The sequence below is a fragment of the Lepisma saccharinum genome, chromosome 3 (assembly GCF_977018435.1).
Source record: "Lepisma saccharinum chromosome 3, izLepSacc3.1, whole genome shotgun sequence".
NCBI classification, from domain to species: Eukaryota; Metazoa; Arthropoda; class Insecta; order Zygentoma; family Lepismatidae; genus Lepisma; species Lepisma saccharinum.
The window spans coordinates 58,708,967-58,733,622 of record NC_139231.1 but is presented as its reverse complement, the minus strand read 5'-3'; the positions used below and the strand labels follow the sequence as shown (position 1 = coordinate 58,733,622).

General features: G+C 38.8%; 1 protein-coding gene across 1 annotated transcript in view; it reads left to right on the top strand.

Moving 5' to 3' along the window:
- Window positions 1–24,656, top strand: part of LOC145985801 (uncharacterized) — a 65,013-nt gene that overhangs the window by 26,266 nt on the left and 14,091 nt on the right. Inside the window, exons 2-5 of the mRNA XM_083119887.1 lie at window positions 2,114–2,268; window positions 8,574–8,693; window positions 10,266–10,531; window positions 22,548–22,685. Coding sequence (XP_082976013.1) covers window positions 2,114–2,268; window positions 8,574–8,693; window positions 10,266–10,531; window positions 22,548–22,685 — 679 coding nt within the window. The remainder of the gene's footprint in view (window positions 1–2,113; window positions 2,269–8,573; window positions 8,694–10,265; window positions 10,532–22,547; window positions 22,686–24,656) is intronic.

Genomic DNA, 24,656 nt, shown 5'->3' with positions numbered 1-24,656 from the left:
GTGGAGAGAATGATGGAAGACCGGATGCCAAGAAGAATGTTGAGAGAAAAGCTTCACCATGCAAGAAGAAAGATCAGACCACGACTTCGATGGATAGATAACGTAGCTGCAAACTTGCGGACAATGAAAATTAAGGGATGGAGAAAAAGCATTGACAGATTGGAATGGAGACTGATTGTGGAGAAGGCCAAAGGCTGTAGAGCCAGAAAGAGAGAGATTAATGATAGACTGATACCAGTAAAGTAACTATTAAGCTGTCCCATCTCTAATAATATCCAGAGGTCCCAGGTTCGAATCCTGGCCTCTGCATGCATGTTCTTTGTGAATGTCAATTTTGTCATGTCGTCACTTGTCCTTATCGTCGTGATTAGCCAAAAGTGGCAGAAAAGTAATGCTAAATAACAAAAATCAAATAATAGTAATTTTAAAAAGGTGAGGATGGTATGGCTTCAAGGGAAAATGTCTATTGTAAAACAAATTAAAAATATTATTGCACTGTGTATTTGAATAGGCTGGAAAGAATTGAAGATTCTGGAGAACTCAGGGATATCTCAGGGAAAATACATTTTGAGTTCACGTGGGAAATTGTGGTCCAATCGTGATGAAATTTACATGTGATGCAGGTAAAATTGTTTCAAATATAATTCTCAATTTACTGATATTTTTAAATCGACCAAATAGAGGTTCTTATCAATTTTGTGGAAAAACTTTTTCTTAGTACAGTAGGCACCCTCTAATTCGGCTTCGGTTGGTTCAGCCGCCGGATGGTTTTGGCTGCCGGATGGTTCGGCCCGCCCTTACTGATTTCTTTAAAGTTTTTTTTTTGTTTTTTTTTAGTTTTGTAGGCCAATAATATCTTTTAACAGTTCGGATTTTTACTTTAGGCCTATGTGTTTTCTACTCAGTAATAGGAATACTGTACAGCATTTACTTTTTTTATTATCTCATATAAATTAGTGACAGTGTTTATACCGTTGTGTTTTGTGTTTTCCGTTTCATTTTCATACTTAATGGCCCGACCCTGTGGCCGAGTGGTTAGCACATCACGCTGCGACGCCAAGGGTCCTGGGTTCGAATCCCGGTCGGGCTTGGTTGTTTGTGAATGTCCATTCATCAATTTCATCACTCATCCCCATCTTCGCAAATTAGCCAAGAGGCACAAAACGCGAAGTAAAATAAACTAAATCAATCAATCAATCATTCATACTTAATGAACCAGCTATCAATAGTTGCATTTGTGAGTGAAGGTAAAGAAAGTAGACGACACCTGACACAGAAAAACATCAGGTTGTCGGTAGCTAAGTACTAAGTTGGCCAGATGTAGTTTGATTTTTGTACAGTAAAATACACTTAACATGGTTTAAACTAGCATATAACTAATTTTAATGTATGGCCGTACCGTGTATAGGATTTATTGGTCTTTTTTGCATTACTTCGGTTCGTTTGGCCATTTTTTAGTTTGGCCTACGGTTCGGTCCTGAGGTGGCTGAACTAGATGGCATGTACGGTATTGGGTAGTCCTACAAATACGATCTTGGTCTTGTTTTGAAGCTCTTTGCAGCTGCTTTTCAAAACCAATTATCATTGTCAATTCACTTTGTGAAACTGATTTTATACAGTTTTGTATTCAACGGAGTAAAGCTGTTTCTTAAACATGGTGACACAACATGTGCTGACAGCCTACAGTTTTCACAATTCAACTGACATCGCTGAACTGGTAATGAAGGGTATTTAACCTGGTACCTCATGTTTACCAGTATTCTGTTGTGCCCATATACTTGGGTAGGCTCACATATTAACATGTAAGCAAACACAAATTCATAGCCTAACTAGAAGCAATTATAAATTTCTGTCTCTTGACTGCCACACTATGTAAATTATTTAGCCAGTTGCAATATAGTGCATTATGAACCTCTCAACTCAGAACTGAAATCGCAAGTAAAATAGGTTAGCTGCAGTTGGCAAAACATCCAAGATTTTTTCCAAAATATATTTTTTTTTGGCTGACTTCTTTGCAGCTCTACACGCACGCACGTGAACGATGCAGTAAGAAATTCCTAAATATGCTGTGTTTTATTATTATTATTATTATTATTATTATTTTTAATTTCAGAAGTCAGCTATGGTTTCGGAAAGTATGGAGACAAGACTTGATGCACTGTACTCCAAAGAGTTATCGTGTGTGCAGCGAACATTTTTCAGACAGAATGTTCATGAATACAATGAAGAAGCGGTTGGTACATGATGCATACCCAGATTTAGAACCAGGTGAGCCCTTATACCTTCTTGTTATTTGCATTTGTATGTGTGTCGACTGTCTGTTAAATTCCCAAGCTTTGTAGATATATATATTTTTTTACACTTGGAAGTTATTTGGCCTTGCTACTAATGTACTTTTCTTCACTGTTTACTGTTGCCGGCCTGTGTGGCAGAGTGGTTAGCACATCGTACTTCGATGCCAGGGGTCCCAGGTTCTTATCCTGCCTTAGGCATGGGTGTTCTTTGTGAGTGTCCATTTATCAAATTCATCATAACATCACTCATCCTCATCTTCACGATTAGCCAGAAGTGGCAGAAAAGGAAAGTAAAATAAAGCAAATTAATAAATCAGTACACAAGTTATGTAATTGTTATTCCCTGCTCCATAAAATGCCTTAAATGGCTGTCTACAGATGCATGTGCAGCTGTCATTCTTTGGATTTTGTGAGCACCTATCAACATTTTTTTCAGAACATATCGACCACACAGTTTCCAATAGTGTCTGCAACAATTCTGAACAATATTGTCTGTGAAATTTCTGGAAATTTAATTGTGAAGTGACCATTTTCTCACAGTTTTCCATTCACATGGTTGATAATATCATCAGTTCAAGCACTAGCACTACCCCCACTCTCCTCATGAATGACTTTCCCTACACTTATGAGTAAACTATTACCACTGGCTAATGCATTTCACACATTTCATGGTGATTTTTGGCAGTATTACAACCGTTTGTGTTAAAAGAAAGAAAATGAAGGACTGACTGTTCTTCACAACTGGCAAACACCAGCAAACTGCTGATTGTATGGCCACTGCTTGTCTAATGGACTACTTGGAATCTACTGGCATGTGCACAGATGCATCTCCAATGAAATGACAAAAGCATAACAAACAATACAAATGGTAATTTTTTGTGACTGCCACTGTAATTACATTTGATAGGCTGAGTCACTCACCACAAATCAACAGGGTATTATTAGTTCAGCAAACTTTTGTGGTCAGTGAATGCGTTCTATCTGCAAGTAAATGAATGTGACAACGAGCAAACATGTCACTCAGACTGCACTGTTTTCTCAATGGCTTGCATCATGCTGCTTCGGTCTGTTGTTCTTGCATGCATGGTGAATGTTTTGCTTTATACTGAAGCATACTGTGTTGCTTGTCATCTGTGACTTCAGTCTGAAAGCTCCTTCAATGGCATGTCCCCTCAATCTTGTTTGTGCATGCGTGGTGGATTCTTGGTTAGACTGAAGGGGTACTTGTCACTTCAATGTGACACCCCCCCACTGTCATGTGTTGCTTCGGTCTGAATGTTCTCTATACTTAAACAAGATTGTTAGCTACTTCATCAGGCATTAAGATTTAATTTAGCCTGTTAATCACAGAGAACAAATTGCAAGTACTCTTGTTGGAAAAAGGCTGGCTTTTTGATAGAAGGTTCCTTTTATAATCATGAATGGGCCTCTGGAGTGGAATAATGTAATGCTGTTGCCTTGTAATAAGAAGGTGGTCTGAGGTTCAATTCTCAGTGGAGGCATTGTGCTTCGGATCTCATTTCAATCTGTAGGTCCAGTCCAGATTTCTTAAATAGGATTTTTTTTTTTTTTTTTTTTTTTTTTTTCACCATTTGCAGCCAGTCTTATTTGCTTCTGCTTCAGTTTTAGTGCCAGTGTCCATTGCACCCAGCGGTTGACGACTAATTTAAATCTAATTTTATATTTGATAGCAAGCCTATACATGACTGAACTATGATTATGCCATAGATGATGTATTAATATTAATTAAGGGTGCATATTAATTTCCATATAAACTTTAAAGATCAGAAATGTATTTGTGAGTAAAATTGTTGGGATCAGGGCATCGACTTGTAAGGAATAAATTTACTGGTCTGTGGTCTCACAAAGGTTGAGAATTTTGCAACAAGCAGCCAAAATTCATCACTAGTTGCTCTGTGACCAGGTTTAGCAGCCATTTATCCAAATTATACATGATGTTCTGGAAAGCCAGAATACAAATATACATATTTTACTGAACACAAAATTTAATGTAGATTTGATACTAGATTTTGAAAAGGTAGAGCAGTATTTTCTTTTTTGCTTCATGTACGTGCTCATATAACAAATTCAAACATAGAAAATCGTATCATACTAATCATACTACAGGGTGTTCCATTTACAACGCAATCTGGAGTTGGGATAGTACAACTTTTGAACCAGAAGTGGTACACATATAATCCTTATACTAAATTGAAGCCTTGTTCATGCATATACAGGGCAAGTCAAAATGATGGACCCGATTACAGAAATTTATTCTGTGAAATCTAATAAACATATGTTATTGTGAGACATGCGCTTCGAAAGGTTAACTTTCAAAGTTTAGTTTCCACTTTCTACCGCTAGGAGTCAGCAGCGAGCAGGAAAATGGTGTTGACTGGAGAACAGAGATCTTTTTGTGTGCTTGATTATCATGTGAACAAGTCTGTGATTAGTGTGCAACGGTATTTCCGTACCAAATATCGGAGAGAACCACCTACGGGGAAGGCCATTCGTAAGTGGTATGAACATTTCAGAGATTTGGGGCTGCATCTGTAAACGAAAATCGACTGGCCATCCGTCGACTGGGGAAGAGACAGTGGAACAAGTGCGTGCTTGTTTCGTGCGGAGTCCACAGAAGTCCACCTACCGGGCAGCGAGAGAACTTAAACTTCCACAGAAAACTGTCTGGTGGGTTCTGCGGAAACGTTTACAAATGAAACCCTACCGCTTGCAACTAGTTCAAGCCTTAAAAGACACTGATTATGCATTGCGCACATCCTTCAGTGCTGATTTCCTCGCATTAATGGAAATGGATGTGTTCTCTGAGAGGTCAATTTACAGTGATGAAGCAACTTTTCACTTACCAGGGAAAGTGAATACACACAACGTAAGGATTTGGGGAACTGCTAACCCCATGAATTTGTTGAACACGGACGTGATTCTCCCAAAGTGAATGTCTTTTGTGCCATTTCCCATGAAAAGATTTATGGGCCCTTTTTCTTCCATGAATGACAGGACTTGTTTTCCTTGATATGCTGCAACTATGGCTCCTTCCACAGCTTGCAGAGGATAGCGCAGATGTCATTCTCCAATTGTATGGTGCCCCTGCGCATTACCATAGCAGTGTTCGGGACCATCTCAATGGTTCATTGGAACAACGTTGGATAGGCCGTGCATCTCCGGAGGATCAACCTCTCCTTCATTGGCCACCTCGTTCCCCCGACTTGACCCCATGTGATTTCTTCATGTGGGGTTTTGTCAAGGATCATGTTTACGTACCACCACTTCCAACAACATTGGATGACGTGCGTGCCCGCATCACAGCAGCCATTGCTGATATTGACCGCAACGTGCTACACAAGGTTTGGCAGGAGATTGATAGACTATCGGATTGTTGTGTGCCGTGTTACGCGAGGTGCTCACATAGAACACTTGTGTTTGAAAAAAACTTTGACAGTTTACGTTTCTTAGCACATGTCTCACAATAACATTTGTCTATTATATTTCACAGAATAAATGTCTGAAATCGGGTCCATCATTTTGACTTACCCTGTATTTTTAAACCGAGGAATAATGATTGGATTTCATTAGTGTCCACACAGTGTTGCCAGATGTAACAGGAAGTGTAAATAAAATGTTTTACAAAGCATGAAAAATGGCAAATAACACACATGTACGGACATGCTGTTGGTAATTTTCAGTTTGGTTAGGTGGATTAGCTCGGCATCTATGGCAGTGAAAAAAGAAATGTTCATTTCTACCGATAATCAATCGGATGAGGCGTCTTTAAGGGGGAACTAGGAAAATCGTTGTTTTTAGAAATTAAGACTGTGCATTGGCAACACTGCTGGTCTTTCAGTGCCACAAAAGGTGTGTTTCGAAACTATACATCATGCAATTACTGAAAACAATAAAAAAGAAACTTGGAAATTTTCATGAAAATAGTGTTACTTACATGCACCTGGCAACCATGCGATGAGATTACATTTGCTTGGAAAGAAACAGAGGAAAGGCCAGTCCTGTTCGATGATCACCGTGATGTTGAAGCGTAGAAGGAAGGTGTGTCCAAGAAGATTGCGAAGTGCCACTACAAAGAAGTAAAGTGGGGAAGTGTTAGTGTCGCAAGGAGGACCTCAGATTGACGTCACGCCGCCGTTTAGAGGACTATGGTAAACGTCGCTGAAATGTCTAGAACGCCGAGATGGTATAGTATACTACTGTTAATTTTCTATATGTGTGAGTGATCATCTACCCAAGCCTCCAAAGATCGGCCGTCGGACAAAAAGATACCTGTATTTAAAGTTAAATGTCGCAAAGGTATTGATTAAATTATTTCTTGCCAACATCATCTAAATTTCACAATTGCTAATTCGGAAGAGATATTCACAGCATACTGTAGTTTTTCCACGCTCTGCACCGAGCTGTTGAGTAATAATGTTTATTGATGTCACCTTATATGCTTTACTCGGTAAATATTTGTTTAAAACGGCATAAATCGTGTATCTCTTGCAGAGATCACCTCTCAAGTTTGCTAAGTGAGGAAGTAAGTTAACTTCATGCTATTTTTAATATATTCATACATAAGTGTCTCCACTTTTCAGTCTGTAAACATGTGTGCCTTGCAGTTGATATCTAAGCCTAATGTTATTGAAGTTCCAAGGCGCATTAGTGATAATTCTACAACAATTATTTAAATGTCTAAATAAATTGCAAGAATAAAAAGTTTACGTGTCATGCCCGTTGGCAGAATGTAATGAGCACGCGCAGATGAAAGTTTAGTATCTTTAATTCTAAGCAAATTAACGTCTTCGGGCGCAGTTTAATATTCATAAGAAAAACTAAATATTTCATGGTGTCTAAAAAAGGGCCAATGTATTTATATTAATGTAATTTGTCCCCTGAAGTTTGAATGAGTGCGTGAATGCTGAGTGATAGCGAGGGGTTGTGTAGAGTGTCTATTTTTGTGTGTTATATAATATACATTTTTGTTATCTATGTTTGACTATGATTTGTGTTCATACAAATAGTATACTAATCCTCATAACTGTTGGTATTTATATTTTAGTTCAACGTTAAGTCAGCAAAGCATTTCTGCTGGCTAACATCAATTATTATTATTATCTACGTCATTATTATTATTATTATTGATTATTATTATTCAACGTCACTTTATGCACGAGTCGGCTATTCGTCGGGGGTAAAAACCGATCCGGTCACACGTACTCTGGAATCAAACCGTTTAGCTGGGCCCGGCACCTAGGAAGGGGACTTCGGTCTCCGGACTAAGTGTCAAACATAGGTCATGTACAAAGGTCCGGTGAGACATGGACAAGGTTTCAATTTGGTATAAGGATTATATGTGTACCACTTCCGGTTCAAAAGTTGCAATATCCCCAACTCCAGGTTGCGTTGTAAATGGAACACCCAGTATTAGGTTCTATTAAAAACACATACAAAACTACTCTAATTATGTGCATATGTTTTACATAGATATATTTAATAAGCCTACCAAAATATGAAGATAACACTCTGAGAGAATCACCCATTCAAAGAAGCCAGCTTTTTTGAAGACACTGTTTATGTTTAGCTACGAATTTCGTATTGTAAATTGTATTTTATATTTTGAAATGAGTGTCTATTTGAATAACTAAATATGCTGACCAAGGCAGTAATTTATTTTATTAAAAACATAAACTAAACGTAACATTTGTACTTGATACAGAGTCTGAAGAAGACCTTGCTGGAAGGTTGAAACGTTGCGTTTAGTTTATGTTTTTAATAAAATAAATTACTGCCTTGGTCAGCATATTTAGTTTTTCATATCATGGAAACAAGGCTTAATGGTGTTATGAGTGTGTATTTTACAGTAGCAAGATAAACTAAAACCATGGAACAGGAAAAATATTGCCAAGTCATTGATTTGAGGCACTTTTGTGAAAAAAGCCGAAAGAAGCCCAACCAAAAAATTCAGGCATTCTTTTAGCATAAGTCTACACTGTATGCATTTTCTTGTCGAATTTACGTTGTCCAATATGCTTCCACCAGGGATTGAACATGGAACTGAATTTATATGTGATTGCGTTGTCCACCATATTGAATGTGTTCACACTCCATTGAGCCTATTTCTGGTGGACATACCCAGTGTTTAGGAAGTACAGTTTGAAATTATTTCTCCATTTTGTGTTTTGCATTACTGGTCTCATTGGACATTTCAAGGTTAACATAGTTTGAAATTGTCAATTTATGATCGTTAAACCAGTTCTGTTAATTTCTTTCCAGAAACAGAGCTTACGAAGAAGTTGAAAGCAATCAAGCCAGTCTGTAAGGATATTATTTCATCAGAACAGTCAAGTGTACAAAGCAATGCAGTTCCAGATCTATCACGTGGCCCTTCCCATGGTAAGTTTCATGTTTCATTGCTCTTTAATTATGAATTCAAAGTGAGTTATGCATTACATTTTTTTTTCTTCTGTTGATTTTGATGGCATACAATATACAATTTTTAAATCTTATAGCCTCATAAACAACTGAAAATATACTTGCATTAAGTCTCAAATCTTGCACTTTGCCCTTTAGGCACCAAGGTTGAAAGCTTAGTCACCAAAGAAAAAGTAAATCAACTATATATCACTTTCTTGAATACTTACAAAAAGTAGTTCATTGTTCCGGGTAGTTGTTTGCGATTAATTTTGCCACCTGTCTGTAGCTTGCTGCAGGTGACATGGTTCTTTTTTCTCCAGCTCGTATGCATGCTTGCACTAGCTGATGTGGGTCTCTTTCTTCCTGTTCCTGTGATGTGTTTGTGGTAGTTTCTTCAACCACACATTGGGATTTTGGCACTGTGGGTTCCTGGTCTTGTCTGCATCCCGTGGGGAGCTGTTCACTTTAATTTGTGTGTGCAGCCAGGCATTTTTGCAGGTGTCTAAGGTTTAGGTTTTTTTTGTTTTTTTAATTTGGCAGGTGGGAGTAATGGGGTGTGCGTGCAATTGAGCGAAGCTTTATTGTGAGCCCCAGGGTTGGTTTTTGATGTTGGTGGGGCTGGTCACTATTGCATATGTTTCTTTTGATTGTTTTTCCAGTGTGGGTCTGACTTGTATAACTCTTTTGACATAGTTTAACTTGTGGCCCTTGTCGATGAGGTGACATGAAAGGCCCTGTTCTTCTTCCTCCCAGTTGGTGGTCTGCATCATGCTCCTTGAGCCTATCTTCCAGTCATCATTTATTCATACCCACATACTTACTTTCACAGGTGCAGGAGATGGTATAGATGCCGATTCTTGCATTAGGGTTGGTGTAATAGCGCTTGAAATGAGTTAAGTGGGAAACTACAGAAGGAAGGGGTTAGTTCGCCATTTTGAAATTGTCCCTAGTCAGAACTTATAGTATTTCTTTGATTAGGACCAGGTGCCAGGGAAGGCTGATCCATTTTCCTCTTAAAAGAAGTTGGTCCATATGCTTTTTTTGTTGTATGGAGTGGCCGGTAAGCTTATGTATGTATTGTGATCCAGAGTTGGGTTTTATTTATGCCTTGGTCTTGAATTTGTTATTCTTCTTACCAATGGTGAGGTCAAGATAGTTTAGTGCATTGTTATTTTCCTCCTTGGGCACAAAGTGGATGTTTTGGTGGGCTGAGTTAAAGAGTTGCATAGCTTCCTGTAATTGTGCATGTTTTTTTTGTAGAGGAGGATGGAGTCACTTGCATACCGTTTGTAGACAATACCAGAGAGGATGGCAGACAGAGGGTTTCCCATGGAAATACTTTCACCAAGAAGAAGGCCAAGGAAATATGCAGGTTTTCTACCATGTTTATAAGGTTAAGAAATGGGTAGTAGGTTGATGTGCCAATCTAGAAATTATAGTTGCATTTTGCAACCTACAATTGGCAATTTCAAACACTGACTTCCATCACAAGTGGATACAGTCTCAGTAATTTTAGTGACTAATTTCAATTTCCTCTTTTATTCACAATAGATGGTGGGAATGGTGATGACTCTGTGGAGAGTGGGGAGCAAATTCCAGATTCTACCTCGGTAGGTGTTAGATCAGACTTGGGAGAAGATGTGGAAGTGGTAGTGTTTGGAGATGGTGAAACAATTGTGAAGGACGAAGACATCTTGAAAACAGATTATTTCTGCCGAACGTGTGCCTCTCTAGCAACAGAGTTGGTGCCCATATTTAAAGACTTGGGTTTACGGGAGAAGATTGCCCGAAAAATCCACAAGTGTTTGCCTATAAAGGTAAGTTACATGTGTAGCTGCTAATGTCCTCTTTAAGCTTTTCAGCTTACCAATGCAGAACTATAATTTGTTACTTTCTAATAGGCAAGTGAAGCCAATGCTCTGTTGACTCCCACCCTCTTTGGTGCACTGATGCTCTGAGTTGCACATCTATTGCTTTTCTACCAACTGTCTGATAAATCTTTTATGTGATAGAGCAGTCAATAGAATTAAGAAACAACAACACAAAGAAAGGACGCATGTGTGAATATTGTTCAAAATGCTCTCTTGAGTATGAGGCTTTTCTTTTGACTGACTGCAGAATGCTGTAACTATAATTCAATTGATCAAAAGACCTTGTAGTGTAGCAATGTTTGTTTCCTGAGCTTCTATAGCTGCAAAATATGATTGTTTACTTAAATTCTGAGAGCTGTGGCAATTGTTGTGAATCTCTGTGAGGGCATGACAAGGGTATGTGAACTTGAACAGCTGATTAAAAAATTGTGATGAATGTGATATTGTATCAGAACATTTTTTTATTAATAATATGTACAGTACTTACTTTTTTGTATTTTTACTAATAATATATAAGTGATCATCTGATTTAAAATTTAGGCAGAATATGGACAAATTAACTTAGAATCACTACTATGCTATTAACAACACTGCAGAGAAACTAATATCAGAGGAAAATGTTTCTGAAAAGGGGACTAGAAGATTAACCTGCATTGTCTACTTGTAATCGACCCTAAAACTGTGTGTTTATTGTAGCTCTATTTCTTATTATGATAAAGAAACTAAACCTGTACACAGATGGTAAGGATTTTTTTCTTCACAGCATGTTTGAAAAGCAGGCGCTTGAATTGTCCTGCTTTGAGAGGCTAATACTCGGGAGAGGCTCTTGTCTGCTAAAGGGGTTAGTTACGATGGGATATCAAAAAGTAATTGAGTAATTTTTTTACAGCCAAACGGAAATGTATTCACAAAAACTGAAATATACATTTTGAAGGTTGAACATTACTCTACCTTTCCACATAACATCCTTTCATATTTATACATTTGTCCCACCGTGACACCAATTTTTTGATGCCCATGCCTTAGAAATAGTTCGGCTGGATGCGTAACCAACGACGCACGGCTGTCACAACTTCTGTGTCGCAGCTGAAGTGTTTGCCGGCAAGGTGTTCCTTCAGTGAGCCGAACAGGTGAACGTCTGATAGGGCCAGTTCTGGACTGTATGCTGGATTCTTGAAAATTTCCCAATGCCAGGAATTGACTTTTTGCGTCACTGATACGGCAACATGGGAACGAGCATTGTCATGGAGAATGATGGCCTCCTCCAGAGATTTTTTTGAATGTTAACGGCGCAGAGCAGTTTGTAGACGATACAGTGTGGTACAATATGCAGCAGTATTTACAGTTGCTCCTTTTACCCCAAATCAGCAAGAATGACACCCTGTCTGTCCCAGAAAACGGTAACCAAAAGCTTTCCTGCAGACGGGGTTGTCTTGAATTTTTTGGGTGGGGGGGGGGGGAAGTTTGTGTGTTTCCATACCATACTCTGTCACTTTTGTTCAGGGGTGTAATGAAAAACCCACGATCCGTCCCCAGTAACAATGAAGTTGAGGAATGCATTTGCAGCCCTCCTGAATCGATACCTCCACAGCGTCAACATGTGGGATGTGGGATGTGTGAGGCCGTCCAGAATGGGGTTCATCAAAGACATTTACACGCCCTCCGTTGAACTTTGCACACCAGTTACAGACATTTGTGAATGTCATGCACGTGTCACCATACACTGCACACAACTCACAATAGATTTCAGGTGGTTTCTGTCCCTTTGACCACAGAAACCGAATCACACACTGCAGTTCAACTGTGTGGAACATCTCAAGCGTAGCTGCCATTTTGTAACAACTGCCTCTCAGCGTGGACATGGTGTACACACCTGCCATCTTGTGGAAAGGTGGCGAAATACATGTTCTTGTGAATACATTTCAGTTTGGCTGTAAAAAATTTACTCATTGTTTAAGCCTACATTATGTGCAGATAGGTTTGAACACAGGACCAGCTATTTTATTGAAGTAAGTTAACATAAAGTTTATATTAAATTTTACCAAAATTTTAAAGGCTAATTCTCATACTATATTTTAGTAAAGAATAATGGTAGGACAAATTCTTCATGGAACATTTTCAATCTTATATTGGATCAGTAGAAAAATGGGGGTGAACTTTTTTCCATGTTACTTCTACATGTTGGAGACAATTTAAATCTCCCTGCTTTTCAATTTTACAAACAGGTAAAATTTGAAAGTTCTGCTCTGTGCATTGCACCATGCCATGAAGGCATGTAGGTAGTGTGGAGGTAGGCCCATCGTGTTCTTAATCTCAGCCATAGTGGAGTTGATGTGATAAGCACCATGCTTCAGTTGCCTTTACCCAAATCCTCTTTGTACTTTGTTTGTGACTCGGCTTGTTCTTTGGAGATTGTGCAAGGGGTGTTCAATATGTTTTAATACTCACCAATAAAACAAAATATCACAAACAAAAAAATATGTTTATTTTCAACGTAGTGCCCTGTTGTAAGATATGTTTTCCCTCCTGCTCGTAAAACCATGCATAAACAGCATTGTCATCTGGAAAAGTCTGTCCACAGAGAAGTTTCAATTTTTATTTTTGACACAAGTGGTAGTTTCTTAGGGTAAGGTTGGATGAATGGGGGTGGGGGATGGGGTGGAGGCAGACCCACCACTTCGAATCCAGCAGCCAGGCCAACACCTGATCTGTGGAGCATTGTGCTAATGCAGCATCACCCCACAGGCCAACATTCCCCTTGATTGCAGCTTCCAATTTTGGCATTAGGTCAGCATGGTACACACAAATTCGAAAGAAACGCCCTCCCTTACGGTTATGCAACCCGTAATTTTATATCATCTAGTTTCGCCTGGTAGAGTAGTTCCCGAGAAGAGCAGTGTTTCCAAACCTATAACTGTAGTGTTTCCAACCCTGTATTGGTAGGTTGGTTGTTGATTTGGTGTTTTAAGTCCACAATACATAGTATGACTAATCGGGACTGGACCTACAGTTTAAAGTGGGATCCGAACCCCTTTGTGCCTCCACCGGGACTCCTTGATTACAAGGCGACGACGATACCATTGCGCCATCCAAGCCTGTATTGCTTCGTAGAAGACGAAACCTTAACGTAAACTTCTTCATTCGTGAGTTACATTTGGTTTACAGACTCACATTACAGGACACTCTTTTCCTGTATTGCATGTGTTCTGGAGCATTTATTTTTCATTCTGCGGAGAACATTCTGTTATTATTTTACATCTTATTTTTCGCAGCTTCTCTACCATTTATTGGCTAATCGCAACAATGAGGATGAATGATGACTCGATGAAATTGATAAGAGGACAGTCATAAAGAAACCATGGGGGCTAGATTCATATTATTATTATTACTAGTATTATCTTTCTTTTTTTACTTTACTTTTGGCTAATCGCAACGATGAGGATTAGTGTATGATAAAATGCATGAAGGAACACTCATAAACAATCATACCCAGGCCGGGACTCCAACCCGGGAATTTCGGCAGCGAGATCAAAAGCCGACGGCTTACCACGCTCGGGCAGAGCGGCGGCCAATTATTATTAGTGATATTGTCTCAAGTAGTGTATTTTTCCACCATATTCTTTCATACAATCATGCAACTGATGAAAATTAAAATGTTAAAATACCTGCCTTCGTTTTTTTTTAAAGCTTGCAATATAAACCCCTGCTGCACGAAGCCAAATTGTGGGAATACGAAACAGAACCAAGTTAACATCTTGACCGTGGAAAGTGTTAATACAAAATCTAGAAAAGAGCCATTTAACAGTTGCCTGATTGCTTTTCCATTTGTTGTATGGGAAGAATTGTCTGAAATGTGTGTGTAGTGGCAGGCAAAGGAGAATACAAAGATCGAATAGAGAGGCAACACTGTCACTGTTCTGCACTGCACAGACAACGCGTCTCGTCGAGTGGGCGGGGCACTGTGGGTGCGAGCGAGCTGCTGTTGCTTCTGCAAAAAAGAACACTGACAGACAACTGAATGACGCTCCGCTTAAAATCTAGTCAATCGAGAAAGGATTTGTTGAGGAAGTGAATTGAAATATAAACGCCAGAATTTGGTCTAAGCCTATAATGGTTACTCACAATAAGAGCTGATCAATTTTTACATGCGGAATTCCGTAATGAAGGAGGCAACAGGCCGCACTCCACACCTTTAGCCTGGTAACACTAATAAATCATCTCATTATATGCGTTCGGTTATGCTGATAGTCATGTTTAATATATTACCTTCAAACATAAACAATATCATGGACTCACTCAGAGGCAGAATTCAATTTTACGCTTTACTTTCCTGAAGATATTGTAGCAATATAATCATTCCGCTCCATTTTCGTATTCTCAATTGAACTCGCACTATTTTTTCCAGAAGTTGAGTCCCACCTCCCTTCTCCCACCTTAAAAATTCTTGGGTGAGAGGCTAAAAACTATACTAAAACTGAATTACAGACAATACTTTACGACTCAAAGTGACGTGACCCAGAACGTAGTGAAAAATCACTGGTGCAAAATTCAACGTAATGATGATAAAATGAAGGTAGGAAAATGGATGTGCTAGAAAGTTTTACATACATACATACACATACATAGTTAGTTCCGTGTAGAAGACATTTCTTCACATTTTTCTCACCTTGGCTTCCTTCAATTCACGAAACTGTAAAGCCATGAACTCGTTAACCCCCTATAATCACGGAGTCCCAGGTTCGATTCCTGGTGGAGACACAACTGCCTAGTGGTTCGGATCTCACTTTCAACTGTAGGTCCCACTTCGGGTAGCCTTTCTGAGCACGAAATGGAATTAAAACACGGTAACCCATCACAACACACGCGCAGAGGGCGTTGAACGTCATGACTGACAATGATTACATACATCGAACTTTCAGCGAAGCTGGAATAAGGTCTATTTGCCATGCCAAATAGTGTGAATTTTCAGTCTTCTATACGAAGTGCATGCAAGTTATCTAAAAAAATGCAAATGTGAGGGTGAGTCGAGCTATGTTTCATTCAATAAGATCTTCACTTCAAACATATTTTGCTTTATAGCTGTCGATTTCGAATGGGCATCTAAGACTGGTTGCTTAGCGGACCGGATTTGGAGCAAAATCATGGACTGTCATAGTTCCAATCACACTACAGACATAGCAAAAATTGTTCGCCTGAAGATGAGAGAAGAGGTGATCTCTTGAAATGTCTCGAAATATATAGATAGAATATATGTTCAATCAAAAGGAAAAACAATGGATAATGTCCAATTAAGTAGAAACGTTGTTAGAACCGGTGTTCATTCACAGAGCAAAAGGGTTATTGTGACAAAATCCTGTTTCCCTGCTGGCTGCTTCGGAGAAGAGGGCTTTGTGAAGTTATCGTTTCTTGCCCAAGCGGTAGGCCTAATTGGTTGATTGACCACGAGTTCCTTCGTAGGTAAACGCGGCAACAGAGGATCACTGCCATAAAGGTGGTTCCCGCGTCAGCTGAAAGAGCTACAGGAATTTAAAGAACCATTGTCACTAACTTCAGACAAACATCTAATAATTTCCTTAGGTTTCGAAGCTGATCCGAAGGGACAACAAATACCAAAAAAACGACATGAATTAAATGATCGATTGGTCCGTCCTTCTGTTGATGGATGGCAATTTATATTAACAATAATAATCGTAAGCTTATCATTGCCATGCCAAATAGTGTGAATTTTCAGTCTTCTATACGAAGTGCATGCAAGTTATCTAAAAAAATGCAAATGTGAGGGTGAGTCGAGCTATGTTTCATTCAATAAGATCTTCTTCTTAATAGTCAACAATCAAAGCTAATACGCATCTATAGATCAGAAATTACTAGAGTGTTAAAGTTGTTTTTGTACCTTTTGTTATTTTAAGTCGCTCTTCTGCCACTTTCGGCTAATGAGGATGAGTGACGATTAGATTAAATTGATGCCATGATACCAATACTGAAGCCGTGGCACAAACCCGGAAATTTCGTGGTATCGGAAGTGGACCACTTAACGCGCTTGGCCACCAAAGAGAACCGGCTCTGCGGCCAAGCGGGGTTAGTGGTGGACTAACGATCCAGACACCGAATGTTTCGGGTTCGAGTCCCGCCCGGATCTTTGTCAATTTGTTAATCGTCAGAAATCCCTTCACAATCTAAGACATACCATTTTATCAAAACTTCATTCCCCTCCCCTCCCCTCCAACTCAAATTTAATACTCAATCTTCCCAACAAAATTTCCATGCCAATTTTAGACTTCCTGCTGATATTGCTCCCTCCAAAAAAGCAATCTAAGACGTAATAGTAATACACAAGACTTGGGATTCCCTGCCCCCCCCCCCAAATAATTATCAATCCCGCTACCTTAAAATCTCACTAACTTCATTAATCGCCCACCATAATTTCCCTATCAATCTAAGGCCTAATATGTAAGAGTTGGATATCGCCCCCCCACCAATATTACTTATTACCCTTAACAATTTCCCTGACAATCTACAAATGACTATTTGTATAACAGCAATGGCTAATTGATGACGTAATTCAACTTGTGCCCTGTTTACTCAGTCAAATTTCCTGGGCACCCCTGATTTAGAACTGTGACAACGTGATAGGTGTAATGTAACTAACAGTTAAGTGTTAGGAATGGGTGCATGTGTGCTGCGCATTTGAATTTCATGTGAATCAAATCTGTCAATAATGTGAATATTAATATTATAGAATATAATATAATGGTTCAGGTGTGCGAAAAAAGTAACCAAGAGCACCAAGGTATCAATAAGAAAGAATTGGAAAGATAAGTTGCATATGGAGATGTGTGTAATTATTAGTTTTGTTCTGGAATGTAGCAAAGAACATCGGTTAAACAGTGCGGAGTTTCAATACTGTGTTTACCCGCCGTTGGATTCAAGCACATCATCTAGTCGACAAGGCAAGGATTCCACGAGCAGATGTTTGGTCTTCTCCTTAAACTCTCCGAAACATCAAACACGTGAGCCAGTAGAGCTTCCGTTGTTCTCAGTTGTCTAGGTTCCCACTCTCTCACCATCAACGCCCAAATGTTTTCGATTGGAAGACTTCGCTGGCCAATCTACTCTTGAAAGCAGATCCACCGCACAAGAACATGCGGACTATCTCCTCTCTTGGAAATTCCGAAGTGTAAGGCATGATGAAATGATATCGTAAAGGAACATTCGGACCGAAGGGACATGCTGCACGTGGCACATGCCTCTTGAAAACAGCTTATCATTGGTGCATGTAGAGTTTCACGCCCATTCCGGTGCAGAAAGTTTCATTTTATTGGTTCCGTTGCAAGTGACATGCTCAAGGCATAGATACGAGTAAAACTGCTGCAGGATCTCGAACGAAGCACCCACCGAGGCTCGAATTAAAGCCAAAGCGTGGTGGCAAAGGCAACCGTGAAGTTACTGAATCTGAGATTTACGTCAAGCAGGGCCTGTGTGGTGTGTGCAAAGAAACTCACGCTTGCTTTAGGAAATAAGGATACTATTGAATCAATGCAATATAAAAGAGTATATACCGTAAAATATACATTATTATTGACTCATGCATTCCATTAAAAAAATGCATTGTTTTCTCGCACATTTCTGCCCGCAATGAATATAAATGTATAATCTATTAAATTAAGCAGGTGCATGCAGATTTAAAAATATTGATAAGATGATTCAATTGAATTGAATTGAATTGTTGTTTTTTAAGTCCACTTGTGCACAGAAAGGCTAATTGGGACTGGACCTACAGTTTATAGTTGGTTCCGAACCACTATGTTCCTCCACCGGGTATCGAACCCGGGACCCCTTGATTAAAGGTGACGACTCTACGATTGCGCCATAGGGGAGGCCCTAGTCCTCTTACGGAGATAATTCGTTCGGAGCAATAGAAATGCCCTATCAAAACAATTGGGGAATATTATTTTCAATGTGGATATTCTTCGGAAAATATGTTTCTAACAACAGTTTACCTAAATAGTGGGGACTTGGGGTGAGAGAGAGGGACGGAGTTGGAAGAGAGAGAGAGAGAGAGAGAGAGGAAAAGCACACAATTTTCTGTTCAGTGCGAACCTTTGGGATTGCTTTTTCCTAGCGCATCAAAAACACAATACGTATAACCCAAATACAACCCAAACCTTCAATGGCAAAATTGTGAGTCAATCACTCAACTGGAATAAGAAGTACGGATTTAAATCTAGGCCAGAAGATAGTTATTGCGCTACCATGTGCCAAAAAATTCCACTTTGCCCGCGAGAATTGTCATGCCTGAGTGATATGTAGTTTACGTTAGTTGTGAGAGTTGCTTCAATTCCATTGCCTGCCAAGAATAATGATAGCGCTGAAAGCATAAAATACAGAAATGTGCATGTTTGGCGAGCTATGAGAAAAGCAGATCCTTGTGTTTTCTTTTCAAAATTTACTAATTTTATGTCAACTTTTACATATAGCCAATGGCGACAGAGGATGAATGATGCTTCAGGGAAATTGATGAAGATTGAAGAAACAACGAAAAAGAAAAACTCATTATCAGAGGCTAGGACCCAAGAACCCTGGCTACGCAGCATGTTATGATATTTAAGTATATCACGGATTGCTGCTAAATCCATTCCTAGATATTTGTAATGAATGAACCCCCGCCCCCGCTACGAGAAAAAGAAAGACTATAGGATGTGAAACATTCACAATGTAATTGCATTGCTTTACATCGCTCTTGGCTTTATTCCAAATGTAGTAAGAGATCAGCGATAAGTTAGATTTTTTTTTTGTGCCAAGGTATAAGTGTATTTGAGCGCAAGGGCTACCTATTTCATCATTTATAAAGAGTTAACTTCGTCGTTACACTAGCACCAGGCACAAATGCATCAATTTCTATTTCGGTTATTTTACATCACTCTTCTGCCTCTTGAGTTAATCGCGATAATACGGATGAATTATCAATTTATAAAATTGTGACGGGACAAACTCAGTGATACATTCATGCCTGACCAGAGTTCGAATCTGGAACATATGACCTCGCTTCGCTAGAAAGGCTGGCAGAAATGTATCGGAAAAATGTAGGAGCACCAAGAACCGGTTTCACCCAGCACAGACAATGAAATCATTTACAGCGACTCGCTGTGGCAGTGTTGCTCGTCACCCCCTCCCCCTCATTCGCAGATAGCATAGCCTTCTCAGCACCCACCTGCTGATGGAAGAGTGGAATCACAAGCAATACAACCTGCGCAGACCCACGACTCCTGTGCACCGTACTCCCGCGAAGAGGGGCGGGGGAGAGTGGACCATGCTTCCTTATGGCCCGAACTGAAGGGAAGAAGGGAGATCTGCGCGGGTACTTTTCGTCCCAAGGATTTTTTTCGTTGTGGTCGATCTATACTTTTCGTTTCAGGCATATTCCGACTGGAAGGTTTCTGGCACCCCTCCGCCCCCCCTTCCCACCATGGTTAATAAATGAGACCCTTGCACTTTCAAAACCCTTATCGCAAGAAAAAAGCAGGCATCAATTTTACACCACCATACAATAAGATTTACACGGGAAACATTTCCTAACATATTTTCTTGATTTGGACTAAGGGCAAATTAAAAATAGTCAAAGAATTAAATTACTGAAAATATGGAAAAGCGCGATACCGAAATCTGTAATGAGTGCGAAGGGAAAATCGAGAAAAGGAAAAAAAAATTAAGTATAAAAGTATTCGAATAACCAGATTAAGAGAGAAAGTTATCACGGCTCGAACAATGCAAATGGGGAAAAAAAAATGGGAATACGAATTGAAATATACGACAATCGGAAGTATGCTGAAGGAAGCAAATTTTAATAAACATGGAAAGAAAACATAATGAAAGGAGCGCTGGTTCGATTCGCGACGGAAGCTCATATTTGTTGTTCGAATCCCACTCTACACTGTATGTCCAGATGCATTTACACTTAAAACAAACTTCGTGGAACTTTTTCCAAATCAGATGTCGCCAAAAATTTAAAAACAAAAAGAATAACTCTGAAGGAAAAATGCCGAAAGCGTTATTGCAAAATGAAAAAAAAAATCTTCACATATTCGTTCGGAAGTGGTAAAAAGAATAATAAAAAACTCAAGCATAAATGTTAATAACACTTGTAATTATTACCAGAGATATTCTCAAAATAAACTTCTTGTCCGTTAAAATCAAATCAAGAGGAAAGCAAGATCTCCACCCGGTTGCGTGAATCTGTGGCTAGATTCAAGAGTTGGAAACACTACGCTTCTCGCGAGCTGCTATTCCTGGCGAAACTAGATGATAAAAAATTCCGGGTTGCATAACCGTAAGGGGGGGCGTTTCATTCGATTTCGAGTGTACTAGCCCATAATGGTCACTCCATGTTCCAGATAATTTACATCAGTATCCCTGTATTATTTTTATCTAAAATAGTAATAAAACAGACTGCTTGTTTCACAGTTAAGTTGCTACCTTACAACAATGTAACGTTGACTAGTTCCATTGTATAACTGATTCTTTTTCTTTGTGAACATTTTTTAACCATTGTTTAACTGTATCTTTAATCAAGCTGAAAATAAATGTCTGATAAAGGTAGTTGTGTGTTCTCCTGAAATGTCACAAGAAGAAACTGTGTTTTTATGCTTGTAACAACCATAGACTACAAGAGAAATAATCCACATAGCATTCTACAACACTGTTATCATAACCTTTCTGGCAGATGATTGAACATGAAATTTCTTTTAGGTGGGCAAGAGATAGGTTGCATGAAGTTTTGTTTTGTTTCCAGGTCAAAGTGGTGGATCCTTGTTTGCCCATATCACATATTTGAATTTAAAAAAATCCTATGGATCTGCATCATACATATCTAAAAGTTAGCTTGAACATGTTATTCTGCTACACTTGTGATCAAGTGTGTGTTTTCGGGAGACCCATCTTGCTGACACTTTTGTCAAATGTTTCTCTAATATGTTATGCACCGTGCCCATTGATAACTCTGTAAACTCTGCTAAATACCTGATGGTGACTCGTCTGTCTGCAGTGACCATGTCATAAATGTCAACATTTGCTTGGATGGTCACTGTCACTGGTGGCACACCTGCATGAGCATCTTTACATGACTCCGCCATATTTGAACTCATGGTGCCTATCATCCTATAGGATATGATGAAGCAGAGTGTTCTAAGTTTTGTGCCAGGTCCTCATTAATTTCTTTCCGTTTTAAGTTTTTCATTTTGATGACAGCAAAAGATTCACAATTTTCCATTTTCACTGCTTTCTTACAAGTGCTCTCTCTGGTTGGACAACTTGTGGAAAATAACATGCATGTTTGGAAGTAATGCATTTTCCATACAACCATTTAAGATATCTACTTTTAAACTATTAGAGCATACGGCATGCCCATTGTATGTAAACATGTTTTTGTTTCTGCATTTATTTTGAAGTGTGAATAAACTTGATTGTCTTGAATAGCAAATTCAAGCTAACACTTAAAACTTGTTAAATCTGAATTGAAAAAAAGCAGCACAAAACATTAAAAACTTGTTCCAAGCTTTCAACCTTTTCTCAGGGTCGAAAGCCTGCACCTAAGTTTTTAATTTGTTTCATGCTGTATCATTTAATTTTCTCGCTACACAGTAAGTAAGATTTTACCATGGTTGTTCCTACAAGTTTTTGTAAAACTTGTTTATTAATATGTTAAAGCATGACAGAACAGTCTGGAAATGTATTTTAAAATTGTCTGGAAAAGTCAAGCGTGGATTTGTTTTGTGAAAATGAGAGCCAACCCTGTCTTTGTTCACTAATATTGCCATGTTGTGATATCTGAAATTTGTAAGTATGAAAACAATTTTCTGGATTCTTAACATCATGTTCCTCTTCTCTGCACACACCTCGCAATAACATCTTTATAGAGCATGGAAATTTTTAACAATTGTTCAGTGTGTGTATTTGTGCATTTCAGGTATCATGCAGTGATGAACTTCCACAACATATATGTCCCCCCTGTCTTGAGAAGCTCAACATGTGCTATGATTTTGTGGAATTTTGTCTTGAAGCTGATACAAAACTACGGACTTTGTTTGGGAAGAGCATCCCTCAGGTTTGTACATTGCAATTTAAGCATGCACAGTGAGAATACGAGCATGTTCAATAAAGAAACATAACATAATTTTAATGGCATGCCCAGCAATTATTTTTATATACAGAGAATTAGATAGATTATGTTTCACAATAGGGATTGCTTGCTGCCAAACTTTTCCGTTGATGCTGTCAGCGTAGTTGTGTCTGAAGGGAATTTTGTTCATCATTTGGTTGCCCTAAGTGGAGTATGGTGTTATGAAGAAAAAGTGTAATCTAACAAGGTTTGCTGTGGTATAGTGTGTTACAAATCAGTAGGGATGGGACCGATTAATCGGTACTCTGTCGGTATCAGCAGATATAGGCATATCGGTGTATTGATTTATCGGTAAAATTACCGATTATTTTACAATCCGATATATTGATAAATATCTTATAATTTAGTGCAAAATTCTGCCATTTTATTGTAATTTTTATGGATAATCTCCATGCCCTACTTTCTGAAAAAGTAAATGTCTAAATATTAAACTTCTTTTGCATTGCAATCAGCTCGAAACCCACATTTATTACGGAGATCAATGAAAATTTCAGGGTCTTCAAGGACCATTTCTAATTTTATATCGGATCGGTAGAATATCGGTTATCGGTATCGGTAAATTTTATATCGGTACTGTATCGGTATCGGCCAAAATTTCATATCGGCCCATCCCTACAAATCAGTATCACTTTAAAGATGAGTCTCAATTATCAATCTTTATAACCTCATCTCTGTGGTTTTATTAGCAACTTGTAATGATGCCTTTATGTAACACAATGGTATTGAGTTGTACATTTTATTTAACCCTTATACTATGGCTGCAACCACAGGTATTTCTGTCTACAGCTTGTTCCATAATGGAACAAGGAGCTTTTTCCTCTTAGTATGTGACTTTTAGGACACACTGTGACTCTGATAATGGTTGCAGATGCATGTTTTGAGTTCTGCATGAAAGTTTAATTTCATTCTTGCTATATTTAAGGGGTGGGGGGAGTCTTGACAATTAAATGCATTTTTTGATCTATTTCATTGATTTTGAGAACATCGCTTTTTTCTCAGTTCTGGTGTTGGAAGTTCGGAAACCACTTTTACCAAGGAAAAGCACACTGAAAAGATCTTTTGGCTTTCCTTTTCACACAACAGTGCCAATGTGTGGGGAAAGGTGTGGGGGTGGGGGTGGGGGGGTTCAGCAAGGGAAGAATAGTCACAGGGGGCTACCCTGTGGGCGAGCAATGGATGCAAGATGCAGCTGACATTTGAAGGTCTTTGGTGTTTCACAATCATGTCAAAGGGGATGTAAGGAATACTTGTCGAAGCGGTAAGCCATACCTCCCTTAGCCATGCTATTTTTAGCTGCTTCCATCATGTGTTTATAGAGGTCACCAACTAACTTTCTTAGTTCGTGAGCTAAGAGAAAATAATTTCAGTGTGGCAAATTTCGAATTTCTCATGGAAAAGCACTTGTGCGCTCTACATTGGAAATTTTTTTTTTGCTCTGGAAGTATCAGCAATAAGTGCACAATTTTGTACGGTAATGGAAAACACATCAGGCAATATGCAGGTACCATTTTGTACCTTCAGGTCCCAGCATTACCTGCATGGGGATCCGATGAATTTGATATTTCATGAAAAGGAAAGGTTTTTTCCCTTCTTCTTCCAACAGATTAGGGAAAATTTGTTTTTCTACTGCAGCCTTATAGCTCAGTGTGTACTGAACACACCGAGGTATAATTTGTAACTATAGCATTCTTAAGTTCCAGAAATGTAAAATTTTATTAAATGCATGTGGAAGTTTAAATTTCTCACTGAAAACATGTCCATAGTTCATGGGTTCACCAGCAAACATGGTCCGTTGTTAAAGGGTCTGATATTTACTTGTGTTCATACAAATGTAACAGTATGTCTGAGAAAAATGCAAGGACTATGTTCTTGGATTCCAATTTTTTTTCACAATGT